At 37.1% G+C, this 22,913-nt stretch overlaps 1 protein-coding gene across 1 annotated transcript in view; it reads right to left on the bottom strand.

Moving 5' to 3' along the window:
- SLCO4C1 (solute carrier organic anion transporter family member 4C1) overlaps nucleotides 1-12,862 on the bottom strand; it is a 35,799-nt gene extending 22,937 nt beyond the window's left edge. The window contains exons 1-2 of the mRNA XM_072416123.1: nucleotides 12,258-12,862; nucleotides 1,648-1,911 (exon numbers count right to left, since the gene is read on the bottom strand). Of these exons, the coding sequence (XP_072272224.1) occupies nucleotides 1,648-1,911; nucleotides 12,258-12,675 (682 nt within the window). The 5' untranslated portion in view covers nucleotides 12,676-12,862. The remainder of the gene's footprint in view (nucleotides 1-1,647; nucleotides 1,912-12,257) is intronic.
- Between the last annotated feature and the right edge of the window lie 10,051 nt (nucleotides 12,863-22,913).

Raw genomic sequence — 22,913 nt, 5'->3', positions numbered from 1 at the left:
TGGCGTCATTCTGCCCTCTCATTTACCCCCCATATTCAGAACATTTCCAGGTCCTGTCACTTTCACCTATGCAACATCTCCAAAATCTGCCCCTACCTGTCCCCAGAGACCACCAAACTCCTTGTACATGCTCTTATCATCTCTCGTCTGGACTACTGTAAAATCCTCCTCTCTGGTATTCCACTAACCCGACTCTCTCCTCTACAATCTATTATGAATGCTGCAGCCAGACTCATCCATCCTTCCCACTGCTCCTCTTCTGCTGCATCTCTTTGCAGATCTCTACACTGGCTTCCATTTCACCTTAGAATCAAATTCAAGCTCCTGTGCTTTGCATTCAAATCCCTCCAGTTATTGTCCCATTTACATTTCTGACTCGGTAGACAAATACTCCCCCAGCCGATCTCTCCGCTCCTCCAATAACCTACCACTGACTTCCTCACTCATAACCTCATCACACGCACGGCTACAAGACTTTTCTAGAGCTGACCCAACTCTCTGAAATGGTCTTCCTCATCCTATTCGGCTTGTTCCTACTTTCTGCTCATTTAAAAAAGCACTCAAAACCCATTTTTTCAAATTTGCCTACCCATCTTCTTCTGTTTTTTGAAACCCTCAATACTTCCCACCACTACATATCCCCCTCCTATTGTGTGTTACTTCCCCCACTTCCTAGATTGTAAGCCCTTCAGGGCAGGGTCCTCTTCTCCTGTATCACTGTCTGTGTTTTTCTGTCATTTGCAACCCCTATTTAATGTACAGCACTGTGTTATATGTTGGCGCTCTATAAATCCTGTTCAATATTATTAGTATTATAAGACAAATTCTGTATTGTGCCTATATTATATATATTTGAATGGAAATATGATACCATGTAATCCTTGCTTATTTCTCTTAAGGGAACTGTCATGTTGGAGGAACAATATATTAGAATAAATACTAACAGCTGTGTTTTCTTGCAGGGCGGGAAATATCCAGAGGATGTTGAAGCACTGCAGGCACTAAGGTGATATCTTCCCAATATTTCCTCTACAGGGATTGCTGTATTAACACACAGGCTTGTGTAAATGTACCTTTGCCATTAACTGCACCAGTGCCATAATATTAATATATTGTGACATAGCTAGGCTCAAACTAAATGAAAAAATAGTTAAAAAAAAAAATAAAATAAAATATATGTATACTAGAAAACATGTATAGAATAGTTAGAAACATATATGCACAGTTGATCATGGGGAAGGTGAAAACAAATGTAAGAATAAAATGTCCTATCTGCATGCAGCTTCTCCCTTTGTTTGCGTGGGTTTCCTCCCACATTCCAAAAACATGCTGTTAGGTAATTGGCTTCCCCCAAATTTGACCTGAGACATACATAAAGACATTAACATATGAGTAATTTGATGAACACATTTCTCTATGTATTTTGTCATTGATCTGTGCAATCCACAGAATTTACTATATGAGTAGTTAAATCTGGGTTAGGGCTACTGGAGTTGCTTAATATTACCAGGGTTACTAGGGTGAAATCTAGTATAATAATAAAGTATAATTTCATACAGCAGCCTGATAACAAGTTGGAAAAAAAATCACCAAGAGATTTTATAAAAATGTTATTTATATTTAATGTAATCAGAGTTATTAACTTACCATTGTATCGGTTTCCATACTGGTATCTACCTGTGGTAAAATGAGGTATGGAGAACACAATAGCTCCCAGTCCAATCATAAGTGATGAAAAGGCAAGCCATCTAGGTTTGTGTCCTCTTTGTCCATAGAAAGACACAAAAAGTGACAAAAGACAAAATGCAATGTCGTAGCTGGCAGAGACAAGTCCAGTGAGGGAGCTGTTCAAGTCATATCTTTTTTCAATGGTGGAGATGACTACGTTTACCAGGCCATTCACAGCAGTACCTGCAAAAAAACACAGAGGACCACGGTGTAACCAGCAACTATAAATACAACATCAAATGTAGAAACTTCACACTGTATACAATCAGAAAACTTTTAACATGTTTAAAATAGAAAAAAAACAGTTTGAAAGAGAAACATAAATCATGATCTTGCCCGTTTGACCACTGTCTAAGGTCATTTTAGTTTTGCAGTTAACAACCCCCACTGGTCAATTTTAAGTGCCGTTTCTACTGGTTAGCTTTATGTTTTGGGCTGTATGTGTGTGTGTTTTTGTTGCTGCAATAATAGTAGCAACAAGAATGCCCCACTCATGTGTACATAAAGTTTACCAGTATGGATAAGGCTCATGTCCACCTCATTGTTGGTTCACAGTGACCTTTAGACATTCAATAAACACCATTTTTGTGCATGTTCTTGGGGACGAAAATAACTCTTTTCCATCTTTTAGTTATCCTTGGCATGTGTAATGCAATACTGTGCTACATTTTTGTGAATTTTAGTGTGGTGGGCTACATATTCTTTTAACCCCCTGTTAGCAGTATACAGACCCAATAGTCCTTTTTAGGACTATTCTTTACTTTGCGTGAACAACAGCTGTTGTTGCTGTGAGTCCCCTATTCATTTATTAGATCACAAATTCCTTTTTTTCTTTTATTTCACTATTGTATCCTTATTTTTTTAAAAATGGAGATTATGGTTATACTGGGTAATTTTGTTTGGGGGGGAGGTTTGCTTTATAATATGTTCTTATGTTATGATGAGCAGCATACAGTTATTGCTGACCCAAGCAATTTATGGTATCTTTAGAACAGATCACCACATACTCTTGAAGTTATGTTGTGTGCACTTAAGTACTACATTCAGTTAGGTCCATAAATATTTGGACAGAGACAACTTTTTTCTAATTTTGGTTCTGTACATTACCACAAAAACCTTTAAATAAAACAACTCAGATGCAGTTGAACTGCAGAATGTCAGCTTTAATTCAGTGGGCTGAACAAAAATAATGCATAAAAATGTAAGGAACTAAAGCCTTTTTTTAACACAATCACTTCATTTCAGGGGTCAAAAGTAATTGGACAATTGACTCAAAGGCTATTTCATGGTCTTGTGTGGGCAGTTCCTTTGTTATGTCATTATCAATTAAGCAGATAATAGGTCTGGAGTTGATTTAAGGGGGGATGCTTGCATGTGGAAGAATTTGCTGTGAACAAACAACATGCAGTCAAAGGAGCTCTCCATGCAGGTGAAACAAGCCATCCTTTAGCTGCAAAAACAGAAAATAACATGCGAGAAATTGCTACAATATTAGGAGTGGCAAAATCTACAGTTTGGTACATCATGAGAAAGAAACAAAGCACTGGTGAACTCAGCAACACCAAAAGACCTGGGTGTCCACGGAAGACAACAGTGGTGGCAGGATCATTTCCATGGTGAAGAGAAACCCCTTCACAACAGCCAACCAAGTGAACAACACTCTCCAGGAAGTAGGCGTATCGATATCAAAGTCTAACATAAAGAGAAGACTGCATTAAAGTAAATACAGAGGGTGCACTGCAAGGTGCAAGCCACTCATAAGCCTTTAAGAATAGAAAGGCTAGATTGGACTTTTCTCAAAAACATCTAAAAAAGCCAGCACAGTTCTGGAAAAACATTCTTTGGACAGATGAAACCAATATCAACCTTTACTAGAATGATGGCAGGAAAAAAGTACTGAGAAGGCGTGGAACAGCACATGATCCAAAGCATACCACATAATCTGTAAAACATGGCGGAGGCAGTGTGATGGCTTGGGCATGCATGGCTGCCAGTGGCACTGGGACACTAGTGTTTATCCATGATGTGACACAGGACAGAAGCAGCCTAATGAATTCTGAGGTGTTCAGAGGCATACTGTCTGCTCAAATCCAGCTAAATGCAGTCAAATTGATTGGGAGGCGTTTCATAATACGGATAGACAATGACCCAAAACATACAGCCAAAGCAACCCAGGAGTTTATTAAAGCAAAGAAGTGGAATATTCCTGAATGGCCAACAAAAGTCAGTCACCTGATCTGAACCCAGTTGAGCATGCATTTCACTTGTTGAAGACTAAACTTCGGACAGAAAGACCCACAAACAAACAGCAACTGAAAGCCGCTGCAGTAAAGGCCTGGCAGAACAATAAAAAGGAGGAAACCCAGTATCTGGTGATGTCCATGAGTTCAAGGCTACAGGCTGTCATTTCCAGCAAAGAGTTTTCAACCAAGTATTAGAAATGAACATTTTTTTTTCAGCCTTTAAATTTGTCCAATTACTTTTGAGTCCCTGAAATGAAGTGATTGTGTTAAAAAAGGGCTTTAGTTCCTCACATTTTTTTGTTCAACCCACTGAATTAAAGCTGAAAGTCTGCAGTTCAACTGCATCTGCGTTGTTTCATTTAAAATTAATTGTGGTAATGTACAGAACCAAAATTAGAAAAAAAGTTGTCTGTGTCCAAATATTTATGGACCTAACTTTACTATTCACCCAGTTTCCAGTGAACACCACCAAGTTTACCCAAAAACTATTAACCATCACCCAGTCTCCAACGATCATTTACTGTTATCTGGTGGCAGCATATATTTTTTTGGATCAATTGAAGCACATTTTAGCTTCAAAAAAGAACTGATGGATGAAGTTCTGGAAAATGGTTAGCAAGATATTTACCTTGCTGACTGCATTAGTTGTAAATCAGTTAGGATACAGAGAGGGCAGCATTCCTATTGACTTCTGGGGCAGTTCATGACATGGGGATGACTGCCATACTGATGACAAATTCTTTGCCTTCTGTCTACCCTTTGTTTGGGGGTGAGGGACAACTACAGAGTTCATAGTGGCATGATGTCATCAGTCTGCTGCAGGCTAGATGAATCCTTTCCCAATTCTCCTCTTTCTTTAGTGATCGGATCACACAATAATATTAGTTTCTAGCAGATTACAGGGGGAGAGGCTGAATTCAGAAGCTGATCATTAGTAGTCAAGAGTTGTAAAAGCACCAGCGTTTACAAAGTATGTTATCACTTAGGCAGCTTGGCATTTACTGACTGATGCTTGTGTGAACTGGAGTATGACACCCTGCATAACCTCTGCATCTGACTCTACCATGTCAACATATATTGAACAATAGGTGCCCAGGCACAACAAATGTGCAGAATTAGTGGTTATGACAATAAAATGTACCAATTATTGCCCTTTAGAAAACACATATGGTACCTGATAAATTCAAACTCAAGGCCCCTAACACAATGCAAGCAATGGCAGTCCAGGAAAAATAGTTAATCATATGGAAAGCAGTGAAGAGTTTATAAGAGACAGATTACATGCAGCCTGTTTAGTCTCTTTTTGAATACTCTAATGCTGCATTTCAATGTGGAACAAACATTAAAACATAATATGTTTCTGCTCAATTTGCTGCCTTCTCAATTGTTTTCTCCTGACATTACAAAAGCACACACTGTTAATAATTTCCCACAGTTTAAAATTGTGTTCTAAGTCTTAGTCACAACCATATAAAAGACTGATAGTGGTTTATTAGCACAACAATATTATGGTTCATATTCACAAATGCAGGCACAACAGGAAGATCTATTTACTGTATAACAATGAGAATTAAACTGTGCAGGCACTGGGTATCATTGCACCTTGTTCCCCCGTGCCTCAGATTAAATTCCCTGGTTAGATGAACCATGGATATTTATCCAGAGGAGACACTATATTATATTTCTGTATGCTCAGCTATTCTGCACACAGGAAGTGTTAGTTATAAAATTCAGACAGAGGAAAGGTATCCTATAAGTAAACACTGCAATCAAACCTAGGCAAAAGAAAGGCAAGTCTCTACTTGTTGCACTACGCAATCGTATGAAAATATAAATGGGATACCTAGGAAAACCAGTCCCGAACTCCCATTGAGTCACCTAAACCTCTCTAATCCACGTGACATCAGTGACTATACAGGAGTAATAAAAATCTTAGTACACATGAGCAGATCCACTGTAAATTTTGCGTGTGACCAACTGATCTGATCAATATTTGGATAAAACAATAAAGAGTAAAGCTATGCACACACACTAGATAATTGTCGCTCGAGATAAAAGTTGCACGCGATAGTTCTATTGTCACTGGAAACGATCACATGTCGCTTCATCAATTTTGCAGGAGTTTGTTAATGTTTTTCAGATTCTTTTCACAAATCTCATTAAGAATATTTTCCTTCATTTCCTGTACTAATGATAGGGGAAAAAAAGCAAAAAAAAATAAAACTGACAGCATTTCGGATCCTTACGGTAAAAAAGGGAAAACATTTTGCTTTCTGCATTCCTCTTGCAGATTGTTTGTCACTTTCAGTCCTGTTAACACGTTTGTTACTAGAACAGGAGGTGAAGATCATTTTTGCCAATCTGGATGGTTAGCAATAGCAGCCTCCATATTGAACTTTCGTTTATTGGGTTCTTTATATGGAAAAAACTCTAAGACCAGTGTTTCTAAACTTTTTTAAATGGGGGACCCCTTAAAATAATCTTTGGGGAACCCCTCCTTTAATTACTATATACACAGCTCACAGTACATTATTGTGGCAGTCAGTGAGAAGAATCCCATCCTTACAAATAGCCAAAAAGATCATTAGTGTCAAACTGATCTGAGAAGCACAAATTGCTCATTGTGCAAGAAACCTCTTGCAACCTCTGGAGGAACTCTGGTTGAGAAACACTGCTCTAAACCATTGTAACACTAGTCTATCACAAAAACATTTCAAACTCATCCATAGAGTGTTTTGCTGCATTTCCCTGGCATTAATTTGGATTAATATACATACAGGTAATTTATAGAACACCAAAATTATGAAGATTGTATGCTATTATTACAAAATGCTGTTTCCCTGATTTCCCTGTGTATTCAGGTTTTTCAGCAAATTTGAAGTCCCTGACAATAAACATTCATATAGTTAGACATTCTGACATTATTTTGCTGCTGTTTCTTCTGATAACTCAGGAAGTTCTTAAGTCAGTAACAACCAGGCAACTAGAAATGCAGTTTACATACTTTTCATTGTACTTTTGTACGTTTTATTTGCATTTGTACATTGGGCCTAATGGGACCAAGGATATGCTGTACCAGGGAACATGCTGACTTGTTCTCTTGGGCACTTCTAGAGATCCTATCAGTGCAGTGTCTTGCGTAAATGCCAGTATCCAACAAAAGAGCTTGTCAATGGCTTCTTTATACTCTGCATACTAAATAGTATGTAATACAACCCTGAAGTAATTCTGTGTTTGCTAGCTAAACCTGACTAGGAAACTTTTCTGTCCAAAATTTAATTTAAGATGTCATATCTGTACATTAACTGCCTATAATTGACATATTCATCTAAAAATAATTCAGTAAATTAGATGATTCATAACCACGATAAGATATGTCTATCATTTCAAATTTAATATAAAGCACTTACCTTTCCATTGAAGCAATACTGGTAAAGACTGAAATTCATGTAAATTTACCCACAACAATAGTGACCCTATAATTGATATGTTTGCTTATATAATTATATCAAACAAAAGAAAAATGTACACCCATTTCTGAAATCCAGTTAAAGCCTGAGGTGGTACTGAGGTGTTACAAATCTAGAAGTAGTTATTTACATAAGCGGTCGCCTACTGGCTCTGCCCCCCTCCCCGGGGTTAGGAGAAGGACCCCGAGCCAGAGCCGCAGACAATGTCCCCCGTATGCATCGCAGGCTCAGGGCGGTGGGCAGGTTGTCCCTCTGGACACAACCCGCCCACTCTCCTATCGCAGACTTAGACCTGTGTTGGAACCTGTGAGTGGGTGGGTTCTGGCATTATGACATCACTCTGGGTGTCACACAGCTCCCCGCATGTGCGGTCTGGAATCCCTAAATTTAGTGGTATGTGACAACCAAAAGGTTGGTGATTAATGATTTACATCACGTTAGCAAATTTATGATATGTAACAATACAATGAGTACCATAATGTCAGAAGTACATTATTGCATGCTGTATTGTTGTCTGCAGAGGTAAATAAACATAAGAAGTCAAATTACCCACCAGCTGTTTAAAAATGTTTGTGGATTGCCAAAGAATACCTCACATCACAAAGCATCCAAACTTTAATCCTGACCACCTTAAAAACTCATCACTACATCAGTGGTTCACCTACTCTTCCTTGGTATAAATGTAAAACCCCCAAAAAGGCAGTTGGCTATTTCTACTGGCTTGTTCTTGTGTTCAGGCTTTGGAAATCAGAGCGTCTGTAACATGTTTACCTTTCCAACAATAACCAAAGGCTAGATTCAGACAGACATCAACATCTGACATTATAATGGTGTTTGCTTTGCCATATATTGCAGGTAGATATCGGGCAGAGATACAGTAGATCTCCAATGACTTTGACCCCGACAATCAGTTAGCTACGTTTCAGGCAGACATGGTATGCAATGTTTGATGCCCGTCTACTCAAACACTGTTTTTCTTTGATAAAAAGTGTCATCTGAAATTTCGGTTGAACGCTCAATAAACCTAATGAATAGTGGTCAAGCATTTTCATGAATTCTGTACCAAACACGGATTTAGCACTTACAATGTTCAAAGTACGATCATTTTTGACGCCCATCTGTACCTAGTCAAAACTTGATTTTATCAACATTGCATTGAATCACTAGAAATCATACCAAAGAGTTCACAACTGCTATCTGAGATTGTATTATTAATTTATCTTTAGAGCATACACCGAAATACATTACATGTCTTTTCATATCAAAGTTATCTCAGTGAATAAACTATTTCTCCTTTGGAACTTTTTAGAGCTTGATGATGTATATTCAAAAGGAATAAAATTGACTTTTTTACATGGGCAGATGTTTCATGAACAGGTAAGATTAGTGAGTCAACTTACTTGAAAACCATGATACCTCAGAGTAAAAATCTTATTTAAGGCCACATCGCCTATTAAAACCATAAGCAAAACAAGAAAAAAACAAAGCTGCGACTTTAAAGGCCAACTGATACAAAATCTACTATCATAAATTACATTAAAACCTCCTTTTTTTGATTACAATATTTCATGACAAAAACAAATTTTGATAAAAAAAAAACATAAAAACAAGGAACGGATCTCCTGCAGGGGCACCTGTAAAGATGTTCCTGCTGTTCACGCGTTTCGCAGAGACTAAGTCCGCTTCCTCAGGACAGAAATGGAGATCTACAATTTTAGCAAATAATTGAATGATAAACATCTTGATACATATGCACAGTGTCTTTTTACAAACGTGTAAAAGAAATAATTTTTTGTAAAAATCAACTTACACAGATTTCAGAATGCCTTTGATGAGCCACAAATCTCTTTCACATAGCATGGAATATAGCCAGACATGAAGGGCTGCAGAGGCAGGAAGAAGCAGACTACAGAGGATCCTTTTATATACTCATAACTGATTGAATTAGATTAAAATTAAAAGAACAATTAAATAATTTTTTGATTAGAAAATTCCCTATATTAAATGAAGTTGATTTCTATTAGTGATTGGTTTATTAATCAATAAATAAAGTAATAAATAAATATTATTCTTATATTAATTTATAGTGTAAAAAAGTCATTAGTTTCTATTTGTAATCTATTTATTTAAGATAAAGTAAAATAAATATCAATTTCATAGTAATTCCATAGTGCAAACAAAACAAACTTATTTTTATGATGTAATGACTTTATTTGCTTTCATGTGAGTGATTTAATAGCTTTAAATGCTTTCATGTGAATGGTAAACTGCACCACAAAACATTATGTGGATACAAAGTTAAATTTATTTTTGTGTTTTCCTAATTTTTTCCACAAATGTTTTTTTTTTTTTCAAAAATTGTTGTCATGAAATATTGTAATCAATAAAGGTTTTAATGTAATTTAGGATAGTAGAGTTTGTATCGATTGACCTTTAAAGTCCCAGCTTTGGTTTTTGCTTGTTTTGCATAAGGTTGGTGAGTCATCTACTCTATCTGTCACACTGGAAAATCCCAGGATCTGCTCTGGTTTTCTCCTTGTGTCTTTACTAATATATGGTTGCAGCCCATTTCTGAGCATAGCCTAACTCACTTTTGCACTAAGATTTTCCAATTTGTTAAAAAAAAAATAATAAAAAACTATGAAGTTATATATAGTGGTCTGAGCATCTTATCTCCCACAAGTACACCCCTGATCATGCTAAAGATGTCAGTCATCAGGCATTATTTTACATTATTGTAACCTGACATAGGAGCTGAGTAAGTGGCATTTAGTCTGGGTAGGCTAAAAGTGACAATACCTCATAACTCTGTGTAGGCCTGTATTTTAATTAGTGGCGATATTCTTTTTTTCTTTTTTTAGAAAAGTGGCTGACTTCATTAGACTTTTGTAGATTTGGACTGTGAAACAAACTATACTGGCTGAGTTGCAGAGCACATCATTAAAAGTAATGGCAGGAAGTTTGGGTGTGCAGTTATGACTGCTATGATCAACAAGGCATTGAACTGAATATATTTGATATCCTTCAACGTCCTTCATTCATGGACAGAATGTTAGACAACATGATTCCTGAAGAATGTACTACAACAGAAGATCTAGAGGTTCTCATCTCTGTTGTGATTTATTCAAAGTCTAATGTATTAAGGATGAGCTAAATGCAGATACCAAGAAAACATTATCTGCAAATGGCAGATAGGTCATTTATATTCCAGTATTGTATGGCTCCCTATATACAAAGCTTACCTCCCATATTTATCAGTATTGGCCTAAAGTTGAAATCAAAGTAGTACACAATATTATTACTGGTAAAGTGCACTGCATGCATTTAAAGTGATATCCTTTCCCTGGTATTTGTGGCAGACTTTATACTGAGTGCTGACTGCACAAGTCCAGATCAAGAACTGTCCCCTCCAAGCACTAACCATCCATCATTTAATTTACAAATGTCAGACTATCAGAGCATCCATTGATTCCTTTTCCCTAATATTTAATGACAGGAAGAATTTAGCAATAAGATAGCTTGAAACAATTGCAAATCTAATCACTAAAATTTCATATAAGGGTCACAATATTACATTTGACATCATGTCTTACTATATACAGTTTTATTAAGCAAATTTTGTGAATTTGTTGAAACATGTGAATATGCCTGTTACAGCACTTTCTGTTTCAGGCTGACAGCAATAAGCTACTTTAGTAGCAGAAGCATTTGTCAGTCTGTAGTGTAAGCTCTCTCAGTCGGCTGTTGATATCCAGTTGACATGTGCGTCTGATATCAAGGATCTTTTTAGCTGTCTGTAAATGGGTATTTTTTTCCACTAACCACCAATATAAAGGATATTCTTCCCACTGGCCCAGGGCATTCTTAACATAGACACTACACTGTCTACCAATGTAAATGCTTGTGTCAACAGGTCTTGGTTTGCTTCAAATGTTTTTTTTGTCCCATACAAGACTATGGTTGCCATACCCTGGCTATCAATACACATTGTTAAGACATTTTTTTACTTTCTTTCCCTTTTTTCAGACATTATTCTTTTTCATTTTATAATTACTAAAACAATGTAGTCATAAAGAGCCACAGATGTTAAAAAATAATCAATTCTGGGTCCCAAGAACATTAGATACATACATTTTCCTTATTCTCCTTATCTTTTTTTTATTTTATATCAACTTTCTGATCACACTAATGTACCCTGACCTCTAGATATAATACATATTAGCAGGGCTTCACCGGGACATGTACATCTTTTAAGGTTTCTTCATTAGTAGAAAGTTTGTGAAAGGTTGATTTACACAATTTTTTACATCAGGAAGTATTACAAATTCTATTACATGACTGCCCAGAACATCACTGACTTTTGAAGGACGGGTTCACTTGTGTAGTGAAAAATCTATACACTGTAAAGTAACTATAGGAGACTTTTTTTTTAAAGGGAAATTCCCACTTTTCCGGCCAGCCAATCAGTGCCTGTCTCCCACACCTATACCACAGTTGTATTGGTTTATGATTGCAATATAAACATGTGAATCATGAAAATGTGATTCTCATGGTTTTTAGTATGACTATGATATCTACGTCAGTATGAATATGATAATAAGGCAGTATGACTATGAATAATTTCAGCAAACTTTTGGCAGTCAGTGTAAAACCTTTGAGACTGAAGTGGCAGCACATTTGTGTTTGTTTTCAATACATAAGAGATTGTAGGAATGTGATTTTCCCATTCCGGACATGAATTCCTACAGGACACTTTGGGTTAGATTTCAGCGCAGTTATTGTGCCAGGAAGAATGGAGGAAAGGAATGCTGCTCACCTTGCATGACTGCCAGAAGGCTGTACATCACTAAGTAACCCGTAGGGTTGTTACAGCACTGTAGAAAGCTCGGAGTAAATTTTCCCCAGCCACATGGACCCTCTTCATACTCTTCACTGATAATGGGATCCTGGCTTCCCTTGTCTGACACTTCAGGGCCAGGGATCACCTTTTTAATGTCTTTATCAATATTCTGCAATGCCACTTCATCTAGATTGGTGAATGCTGGGTTATCTATCCCTTCTTCCATGGTGTCACCCTGAGATTTCACCCTGTGATGAGGAGGTCTGAACAGTCCCTTTAATGATCCCTGGAGAGGTGATAATCCTTCAGATAGAATATCTGTGCATGTTTCAGATGTCCTGATGCTTGGTAAATGAAGCAAAACTAGATGATCTCTGTCATTAATATCAGACATTTGTTGAGTCACAAGAAGGTGGGAATACTGCCTTGGCAGGCTTTGACCCACCTGTCAGGGACCACACCTCTCCCTCCTCTCTTTCTCGCCTCTCTGGCACTACCCTAGGGAGAAGAGGTAATCAGGTGACTTGTAACAACGCCTCCTGTACAGTACCTGGCTTCTGTACACATCTTCTCACAAGTGTACGTCTGTTGTGGGCACTTGGGAAATTCTGCTTTTATCTGCAATCATTAGCGTGTAGGAAAAAAAAAAGAGAAGTTACAGCATGATTTTCTCTGTTGCAAGAAATCAATTGCTGTTTCCTTACTTAGACATTTAGGTTAGTTGTAGCTATTAATTATTGACTTTAATTTATACACAGAAAGCAAAGATCACATTCACTTTGTTCTACTCCAGGGTACAACTTCAATGGAATCTGTATTACTCTGTTAATCTGCAGCTATGAAGCTACATGTTGTCCTGTTTGCTGAGATTTGTAGTTCTATAGCTAAAAGTCACAGTACTAACACCAATAATATCTTTATTACTGTACTAATAATGAAATAATGAAAAGCAGAAATAAACTAGAGATAATAAAGAGAAGCAGAGGTAAATATTTACCCATGAATAGCACACTGAATCCCAAATTATTTCTAATAAATTGCATTCTGAAGTTTCATGCTAACAATGTGGTCCATGATGTGCATAATTCTGCTTTTGAGATTTTTATTTTAATAGGCTGCATTAAGTATTGTGTCAAATCCTATTTCAATATAAAAAAGTGGTACCAAAAAAACAAAAAAAAAAATGACAAATACATTTACCAAAATGTGAATGAACCAATGTGAGTGAACCAATTAAAATAGCAGCCAAACAAACCCTTACTATGTGCTGTTAGAACAAAAATGTATTATATGTATATGTATTTATCATTGGAACTTATTTATAAAGCACTCGAGTTGGAAGAGATTTATGTATGCTTGCCTTACCCATCGGGCATATATGTACACACATCTTAGCATACATTGTAGCTTTTACTTTAAGGGGCCATCTCACAATGGTTTTTCAAAATGCACATGCGTTACCATATGTTGTTGGCACATTCATTTGAATAGGATGTCAAATGAACCACATCACATATAATATATTATGTAATATAGTATATTATGTATATGTATTTATCATTGGAACTTATTTATAAAGCACGAGAATTGGAATACATATATGCATGATTGCTTTAGCCATCAGGCATATAGGTACACACGTCTCAGCATACATTGTAGCTTTTACTTTGAGGGGCCTTCTCACTATGGTTTTTAAAAATGCACATGCATTACTCTATGTTGTTAGCCCATTCATTTGAATAGGATGTCCGAAGAACCACATCACAGAGAAATGAACTACATGCTGCAGAATGCACAGTAAAGCACTGCAGTGTTACCATGCATTGTTGCAATGCAGCACAAAGGTAAGGGTGCTATTAAAAATAAATGGCAATCCAGTGCACGAATACTGTCATGTGAATAATGTCATGTGCATTGCCACACTTTGCATTGGTGCACATCTCTGCATGGGTTAGTGGGAAGAAATCCTTAGGCTTTTTTTACACTTGCCTTCAGTGATCACTATGCATTTCATAAAAGATTTGCTCCTTCATGAGATGTACATGTAAAATATTTGGTTAGACAGAAGCAATCACATTTGTAGGCATGTCAGCGCAGGATGTGGAGAACATGCGGTACGGCTGTCTGTATGAGATCGATGCTCCTATGTATATACATACACATTTTAAAGTCAGGCTAGCTGTTTATGTATAGATATTTGGTTCAAAGGAAATATATAAGAAAAGAATGAAAACACCTGCAAACCATAAAATCAAGTCTGCAAAATACAGTCAACTGCTGTCGAGTTGGGTATCATGTCCAGAACTGACTGACTACAAGAATTATTTTACCAAACCAAAAAAAAAAAAAACATTTTATATTTCGAAAAAGCAGAAAATTGCACTGACCGTTTATATCAGCTCAGCCTTATAGACCACCTTAGTGTCACAATGAAAGCATCAAACCAGTCTAACAGCTGCACACAGAGAATCCAGCCACAGCCTTAAGAGTCATTGACTGGCTTCAAATCCAGTGCCATCTTCCTCCTTCCTGGCACACAGCGGCCAGCATTCTGCCAGATTTGTTCTTGCCACCTTTCCCTCTTTCTATGTGTATCCTGCCGTACCCCGGAAACTACTCACTATGAGATGGTAAAAAAATGTCAAGAAATATATTTTTTGTCTTCTGCTGGAGACACTATAAACAAAATAAGATTGCAGTCATGAGCAGTTTCTTTTTTATTTTTTTGTCATAGGGAGGACTAACAAAAGTAAGTACAGTTGATCATAGTAGGAGAGAAAGGTTCACGATTGTCAGTGCTGTACTTGCACAATATTAAATTCAGTATTCTAGGTATTTCTTAGTTCCATAAGCACTAAAGGCAGCCCAAAAAAATTTGACAAAGGATTTAAACCTTCCAAATGTCTCTAAATATTGTGGGAACCCATAGCAATGGGTGGCAGTATGGTCCAAACACAAGACATCAGGCTTAAGTCAAAATTCAGTGCAGGCTTTGGCCTGTATTCTATATTGCAGCAACTTCAGCACAAAAAAAAACAACAAAACAGTGGCTTGGCTGGGTAACTAGCAGTTCTTGACTGACTGGAACACGACAGTAATATAAGCACTTTCCAATAGATGCAACAAACTAACATATTGTGCAGGGTGTGTTTGTGGAACTCTATTCCCTCACAACTATGGGATTGTGCAGAACTCCTGACAGCATAATGCTGCCTGAATAAATGGCACACCTGTGCTTCACCTCCACAGGTGAAAACCCAGACATGAGTCTGGTGGACCAGGGAAATCCTCACACACTTCCCTGGTCATGCTTCAGGACCCAAACAATCCAGCTTATCATAAACCAAACTGAAAAGACAGCTAATACAAAACATTTCCTGGAGCCTTAAAGCATGTATTACCTTTGTCTAGCGGTACATACACCCATCCAGTCCCACTCTGTCCCAATATATAAAATTATATGAAAACGAGGAAGGGGAATCTATAGTTTGCAGAATTGAGATGATATTTTGTTGCCCAGACATAAAAAGTACATTGAACTCTTGTTTAGTGTTTTTGTTTTTCTAGATACATATATCTAGTTGTGTCTGTTAAAGTGCATTAGGTAATAAGGTGATCAGCTCATGCATTATAAAGTCTGGATACATTACTCTTGTTTGTATCGATAATTTACCACTTTGACATATAGACAGCATTTTATCTTTTATCTTCATGTAATATAAAGCCTGTGCTGTTTCTAATCACAATTGTCATTAGAGATAACATATATTTTCTTAGATTATTCCTAGTTGTAAAATTAAAGAATCAGAGCTAAGGGGAAAATTGTTCTTGCTGATAAAATATCATTTCTAAGATCGTTAGAAGCTATAAAGGTTAAGAATCCAATTATTAACTCTGTATTCTGATCACAATAAATGTACCTAAAGCTACATACACACGTCCAATGGTTCTCACCCGATAATTGGCTCAGGGCTGATATCGGGCGAAAATCTGGCATGTGTACAGCGCCAGTCGTCCATTGTCCGAAGGACCGTCCTGCAGATCCATGTATGATGGACGACTAACGATCCTAATGCAAGGCAAAGGGGAGAGCGCACAGTGGGGTGCCGCTCCCTCGCTCTTCCCCTCCCCTCTGCATAGAGCTGAACAGTGCTGTATGTACAGCACTCATTCATGCATCCTGCAATAATAGTCGTTGGAAAGGACCGTGAAAGATCTTTTCCAACGACTATTATTGCACCTGTGTATGCGGCTTAAGAGAAAGTTGTGTTCACAAATCAAATAACAGATGCTGATTTCAGACTACTTTAACTTTTGTTTTGTGCTAGCTGACTAAAAAGTGGTTCCTTTTATTATTAACCCCCCCTAGTAAAGGCGGGTTAATCAACAGTATGTATATGAAATGCTGTGCAATACTGGCCTTAGAATGAAATACCGGAATCGAATGAATCGAATGATAGATGCTTCATTTAAGGTGTTTTCATACCTGCAGTTGAAAACTACTGCACTGAACTCCACTACAAAATCTATTGCAGCCGTATGAACAAAATGATTCACATTCGCGGATAGGTCTGCAGTTGAACTAGTTGCCAAAATAGACCTGAAAGGGCCCAGGGCCCCCCTATAGGATGGAATAGATTGGACAGAAGAAAAAAAATACCAAAGAAGGAGCAACATGTTAGCTAACCATCTTGCCTTGCAGTACTAAGTCCTGTAGCTAACCATCTTGCCTTGCAGTACTGTCCTGTTTTTAGGTTCTGCAAGGGACACTATCTGCATGAAGTATGTATCTATTATAAAAAAAACAGGCTGTCAGATTCATAGACCTCTAACCATATACTTGTGGGACTAGGGAAAGCACAATATTGCTTTTATTATATCATTTAAAACAGTCAACATTACAAAAAAAACATGTCATGTAGACAATGGGGCTGATTTAATAAAGCTGTCCAAGACTGGGAAAGATAGACTATCATGGTAGAACCTGGGTTATCCTGAAAACCTGCAATGGATATGGTCTAAGATTAAAGACATTTGCCAACCAATACCAAATATTTATAAGAAATCCTTTCCAGGTTTACTCGATCACCCAAGTTCTCCCATAATAGTCTATCATTTCCAGTCTTGAAGAGCTTTGGGTAAATCAGGTATAATAGGTTTCATTAAATATCTGCAATTGCAGGGCTTATACATACCATTGTTTGCCCAATCAGTTGTATAAAATATTGCGAACCTGGGACTTAACTACCTAGGGCTGAGGACTCTCCAAGGACTGGAAACCTCAGCGGCCACTCATCATGCACATCCACATGGAAGTAAGGGGGGTAATTCTCATTCTTCAAACCTGGAAATACCAAATCTGACACTCCTTCCCCTGCAGCCAAATAGTGTGGTTTTGGAGTAAAGGGAACAAACGTATACTATAGTCAAAGGAAAGACCCACTTTTCTTTTTTCTTAGCTTTATTGTGAACATTAGAGAACTTAAGCTGTTTATAGTTTATATGAAGCTTCTGAATTACTTGTAAACCTAAATATAAGCACACATGATGAAATTATTTAAATTTATTTTGTACACCCATGGATTTAGTAACCTGTGAATGGGTATTTGAAGCTAAGGCCAAAACTTGTCACACCCAAACTACACCCAAATTTAAAATGAAAAACAAAATACTAATTTAAGCAGTTTTATACAAGGAAGCTGAAGTCATCAATATGCAATATAGTTCCTTTTTTGCATAATCTATAATTAACAGCCTATGTGTCCTTTAGTGTTATATTATATGTAAGACAATTTTTTCTTCTATTTTTCTAACATGGCACTACTATCATAAGTGAGAACACGCTTCGTGGTTACATTTGGCTTAAAAAAACCAAAAGGGTTTATCAGTGAACAGAAACAGCTCCATGGGATGTCAGAGAAGTGTCAGTGAAAGTCTGATCGCCTTGGTACTTCTACAAAAGGTCTACACATCCCTAGTAAGATACTTGGCTAATATAGGTAAATGCCTACAGGTTATTTGGTATCAGGTATGTGTTGGGATGTATTATAAATCACAAAGCAGAGTAGAGATCTGGGAGCTTAGTTGAAACTTTAAAGACACACAAAACCGCATGGAATTCATTTAATAGAATGCTCTGAAATCTTGAGAATTTTTTTAACATAATTCATTTGTTAAAGCATGTTTTCAACAACCTTGTGTTACTGCCAATATGCTTGAGGGCACAACCACTGAAACATTACCATGTAAATCGATAGCATCATTAAACTCTTTACTATTTATTAGAGGATTAAAAATTTAAGGCACCACCTTGTAATAGGTTCATTATTCTTACATTCCCTGATATTTAGGCAGGAAGAAAAAAAATGTAAAGCAGTTATAATTTGATGTACACACTGGACCCCCCTTCCTTCCCCACCACTGCCAACACTGCTACCTACATGGGAAGAATTCAGAAACAGAGGCAGTGCTGTCAATCTATTGCAAAACGCCCCTTTGCAACATTTTTGCAACCACTTCTACAATAGTCTCTTAATCCCAGACATTGTTCTAAAAATGCTTTTAATTCCTCCCCCCTATTTATCGGATTTCAATATTATTAGACAAAAAATGAATTTTAGTCTAAGGAGATTGACTAAAGAAAAATAGGCTGTAAAATACTGGTACAATGCTTTATTAAGACAGCTTAATTATTTCTGACCCCACAATTTATTATTTACTTGCAAACTTGGCAACTGATATCTAGCATCTGATATGCCACTTAAAGTTAAGAGACGTAATTAAATGCTATGATACAATGATTCATTGGTACCAGTGCATTAGGTAGTTCCATTCAATTTCACAAAGTGCATACATAACCTGTAATTTACCTGCTGAGTCTGCCAAACCTGTATAACTTGCCATTGTCACAGCATGACCCTGACCTAGCCCAATCTGATCTACATATCCACCCCATTATACTTGCTTACCTGCACATAAATTTAGATATACAACAAATTATCTAGAATCTATGAATAATTTGGTCACTCATCAGCCTTGGTGATAGTAAAATGAGATCTACTTCATTTTCAGGCACAACAGTTTAAGTTTTTTTTTTGCCATGTAGAATTTGGTGCAATTGTTTTTGGCACTGTGATTTTTTGGAACCATTTGGCATTGGAATTGGTGTAATGATTTTGTTATAGTAATTTAATATTGTGGTAATACTCCTTGACAACTTTTGGTACAGTTATCCTTAATCCAGCTTGTGATGAACTCCGAGTTCAGAGACAGTATACTGAGGCTAAGCACAAAAAGATCTGGTGAGGTATTTATTGATCGGTCTTTGGCACATAATAGGGAAAGAGGGAGCAGGATAGTAGAAGAGAGAATAACAAGTGGAGAACGAAGTCCAGTCAGTAATTGTAACAATAGAAGTTTAGGGCTGCCACCCAGCAGCCAGGCGACAATCACTATTCTACTTTGTGTAAAGAAGAGAGTTCTATGTCCCACAGAGTTCCTACAACAGTATCAGTCCCTGTGTCCAGGTAGTGGCTAAGAGTCAGTATGGAAGTCCCAGCCTTCCCAGAGCTAGATAACTTGGGACATAAGTGGCTAGCACAGCACATAAAAAGGTTATTATGTCCATTAAATTTGCATGATATTCTGTATATATAAATATAAATATATATATTTTTTTCAGGGCCCCTCCCACACACCAAACAAATTATTTTCTTTTGCATCCTGTATTGAACAAACAACTAGAAGAGCCTCCTCTTTCCTGCTTGGTTAACTTGAAGTGTCCCTAAACCCTCTTTCAAAAACCAGCATTCCAGTTGTACATAATATTCAAATATCTGATATTTTTCAATGATCAAGCCTTTTTTTTAGCTTTTCATTTTGTCAGCCAGTTCTCCTCATTTGCACTGCTTCACTTCAGCTTTGCATAGTGCAATTCTGTTCACATTCACATGCACATCTCTTTTTATGCTACATTTTTCTCTGCATATCTCTGCATGCTCTGCATATCTCTGCATGCTCCAAAAACACATACCGGTAATAAGGCCAGTGATTTAGTACTTGGATGACAGTCCATTTATTAGGGGAAATTTTAGGCAGTAATATTGTTTACCTCCAGGTGTGTTATGTTAGTTCATAGTTTTACATGTAAATGTGTAGGAGGAGGCTAGGTTACTAATTTCTGGAAACGAAGTAGGGTCCCTAGTTTATAAATTTAGGATTAGGTGAAATGGTTAAATTTAGTGACACTTTAAGGGTGAATAACCATATTTTAAATTTTTACTGAAAATGTTTGCACTGCACTCCACTGCGATGCACAGAAATGCACTACCCTGAATTGTGGTGCACTGTGTTTCTTAAGAAAGGTCAGGTTGGTTTTAGGCGAGCTGGTGTACATTGGCAGCCAATTTAAAATAAATTGGCTGTCTAAAAGCCACTCTTTGGGGGAAAATATGAAAACGATCCCATTAATCCCTTCAACCCTCCTCTAACCCATCTTGCATTTTTTTTTTTTTTTCGTTACCTACAGCACATATGCAAGAATACTTGATTTCCTATTTAATGTACAGCGCTATATAAATACTGTTTTTTATTATTATTATTATTATTATTATTAATAATAATAATAATATTAATAATATTAATACTAAACTAAATCTACCATCTAGGCTGCTTGCCTGTACAGTTTCATGGTGCTGGGGACCATTGATCTAGGACCACAGAGTGCTCACGGCAGCCACTCCTCCATGGATTCCTTTTAACAATGTCCCTTCTCCACTTATTCCTAAATGGACCTTGTCATTGGACAGCCAATTGGAAGTACTCATTTATGCAGGCATTGATGTGCACATCTTAGAAAGGACTCTGCTTTCCCTAAAAGTGGAACAGAGAAGATTAGTGGCTGGGGAGCCACATGAGGAAAAATGTCCCAGTAATCAGCTTTATTGTAACACTGGTTATTTTTTGTGCAGTAATGCACCACATAAGTGAAAAGCTGGCCTAAAAACCCATTTTAGACCCATGGCAAGTCATAGTGTTCTGTCATTGGGCCTGATTTATGAAAGCTCTCCAAGGCTGGCGAAAACACTTTCAGAAGTGAAGCTGGGTGATCCAGAAATCATGGAATGGATTTTTAAAAATTATTTACTATTTGCAAGTAAACACTTTGAATCCTGGAACAGATCCATTCCACGTTTGCTGGATCAACCAGCTTCACTGATGAAAGTGTATTCTCTCCAGCCTTGAAGAGCTTTCATAAATCAGGGCCATGGTCCCAACGGTGATCCCAATCTTTCCCATTTAAGTAAATGTTATGGACAGATTAGTGCAATAGCTAGAAAGAGTGGGGCGAAAATGGAAAGGAGAGGATAGAGAGAGCAGAAGAGGAATTGCACAAAATATACAGAGATGGTGTAGACAGATTGGGCAGATAATGGAACAGAGAGAAGATGAGAAAAAGATTGTGAACAAAGTGAATGAGGTGACTAACAATGGGGGAAATAAAGCAGACAAAAGATGAAGGGAACAGAATGGCAGATGCAATAGATTCTGATAAATTCCAATGTGTTTCACAGTACGAGCCTGCTTCTTCAGGGGGAATATCACATATATCACAGAGGAGACCCCTCTGGTGCTTGACTTCAAAGAACACAAAAAGAGAGAGACCCAATCCTGGATCTGGAACCTAGCAAACAGGTGGCTATGCAGCCCAATGAGGAACTAAGGTCCAGGAGCATTAACCACTTTATTTGTAAACAGACACACTCTTATAGGGGTTTAAATCCTACAGCAAAAATAGGAGAACTATAAATGATTTGAGCATTACATTTGACAGGCAGGTGGGAAAGGTATGTGATTTATCCTGTCTCCTAATATACTTATGTGTCTTTTTTTATACCAATACTGAGTAAAGAGCAGGGTGTAACTTCAAGTCTGGGCCAACTTCAGTCACTGAGTCACTGAAAGAAGATGTCACAAATAAACAAGGTTTGGTTTAGGTCTGGAAAAATGAGAATCCTTTATTATTTTCTGTTGTATGTAAAACATGTGTGCTTGTATTCATTTGCGATTTGTGGTGTTGAAAATGAAATATTTTACAAATAATGTTTGTGTGCAATGTATTTTTTAATGATTTAGTGTAAATGTTCAATTAAATTAAATTTTGCAATGTTTTTTTATTCAGGATGATGCTTACGAGAGGTGAGACTGGACTAGTAATCAGTGCTTTGCAAACAAGGGTAAAATAGAAACATTTAAAAATCACTTCAATACTTGTGAGAATCCAGTGGTATTTTTACATAACTCATTTTGTTTTGCATATCTTTGTGCCTTATAACTAACGTTATTTTCATTTTGGACGGTTTGGTAGATAACTGTAAATGTACAACTACAACAGCATTTATTATCATACAGATAATCTCCTCCATATTATCTTCTATTTTGAAGTGATTATGCAACTATTTATCACTGGAGGAAGCCTTGAGCTATGCGCTGCGGACTTTGATCCCAGGATTCATCCACTAGGAGTTAAACAAGGCAAATCTAAGTATGTATCTTCCTGACATGTGTGAACATAAAGAATGCACTGCAGATTATATTTTCATGTTTCTAACTTGTTTTAGTTTAAAACATTTA

The sequence above is a fragment of the Pyxicephalus adspersus genome, chromosome 6 (genome assembly GCF_032062135.1).
Source record: "Pyxicephalus adspersus chromosome 6, UCB_Pads_2.0, whole genome shotgun sequence".
NCBI classification, from domain to species: domain Eukaryota; kingdom Metazoa; phylum Chordata; class Amphibia; order Anura; family Pyxicephalidae; genus Pyxicephalus; species Pyxicephalus adspersus.
The sequence above is the reverse complement of the archived record's forward strand: the minus strand, read 5'-3'. Positions and strand labels throughout refer to the sequence as shown.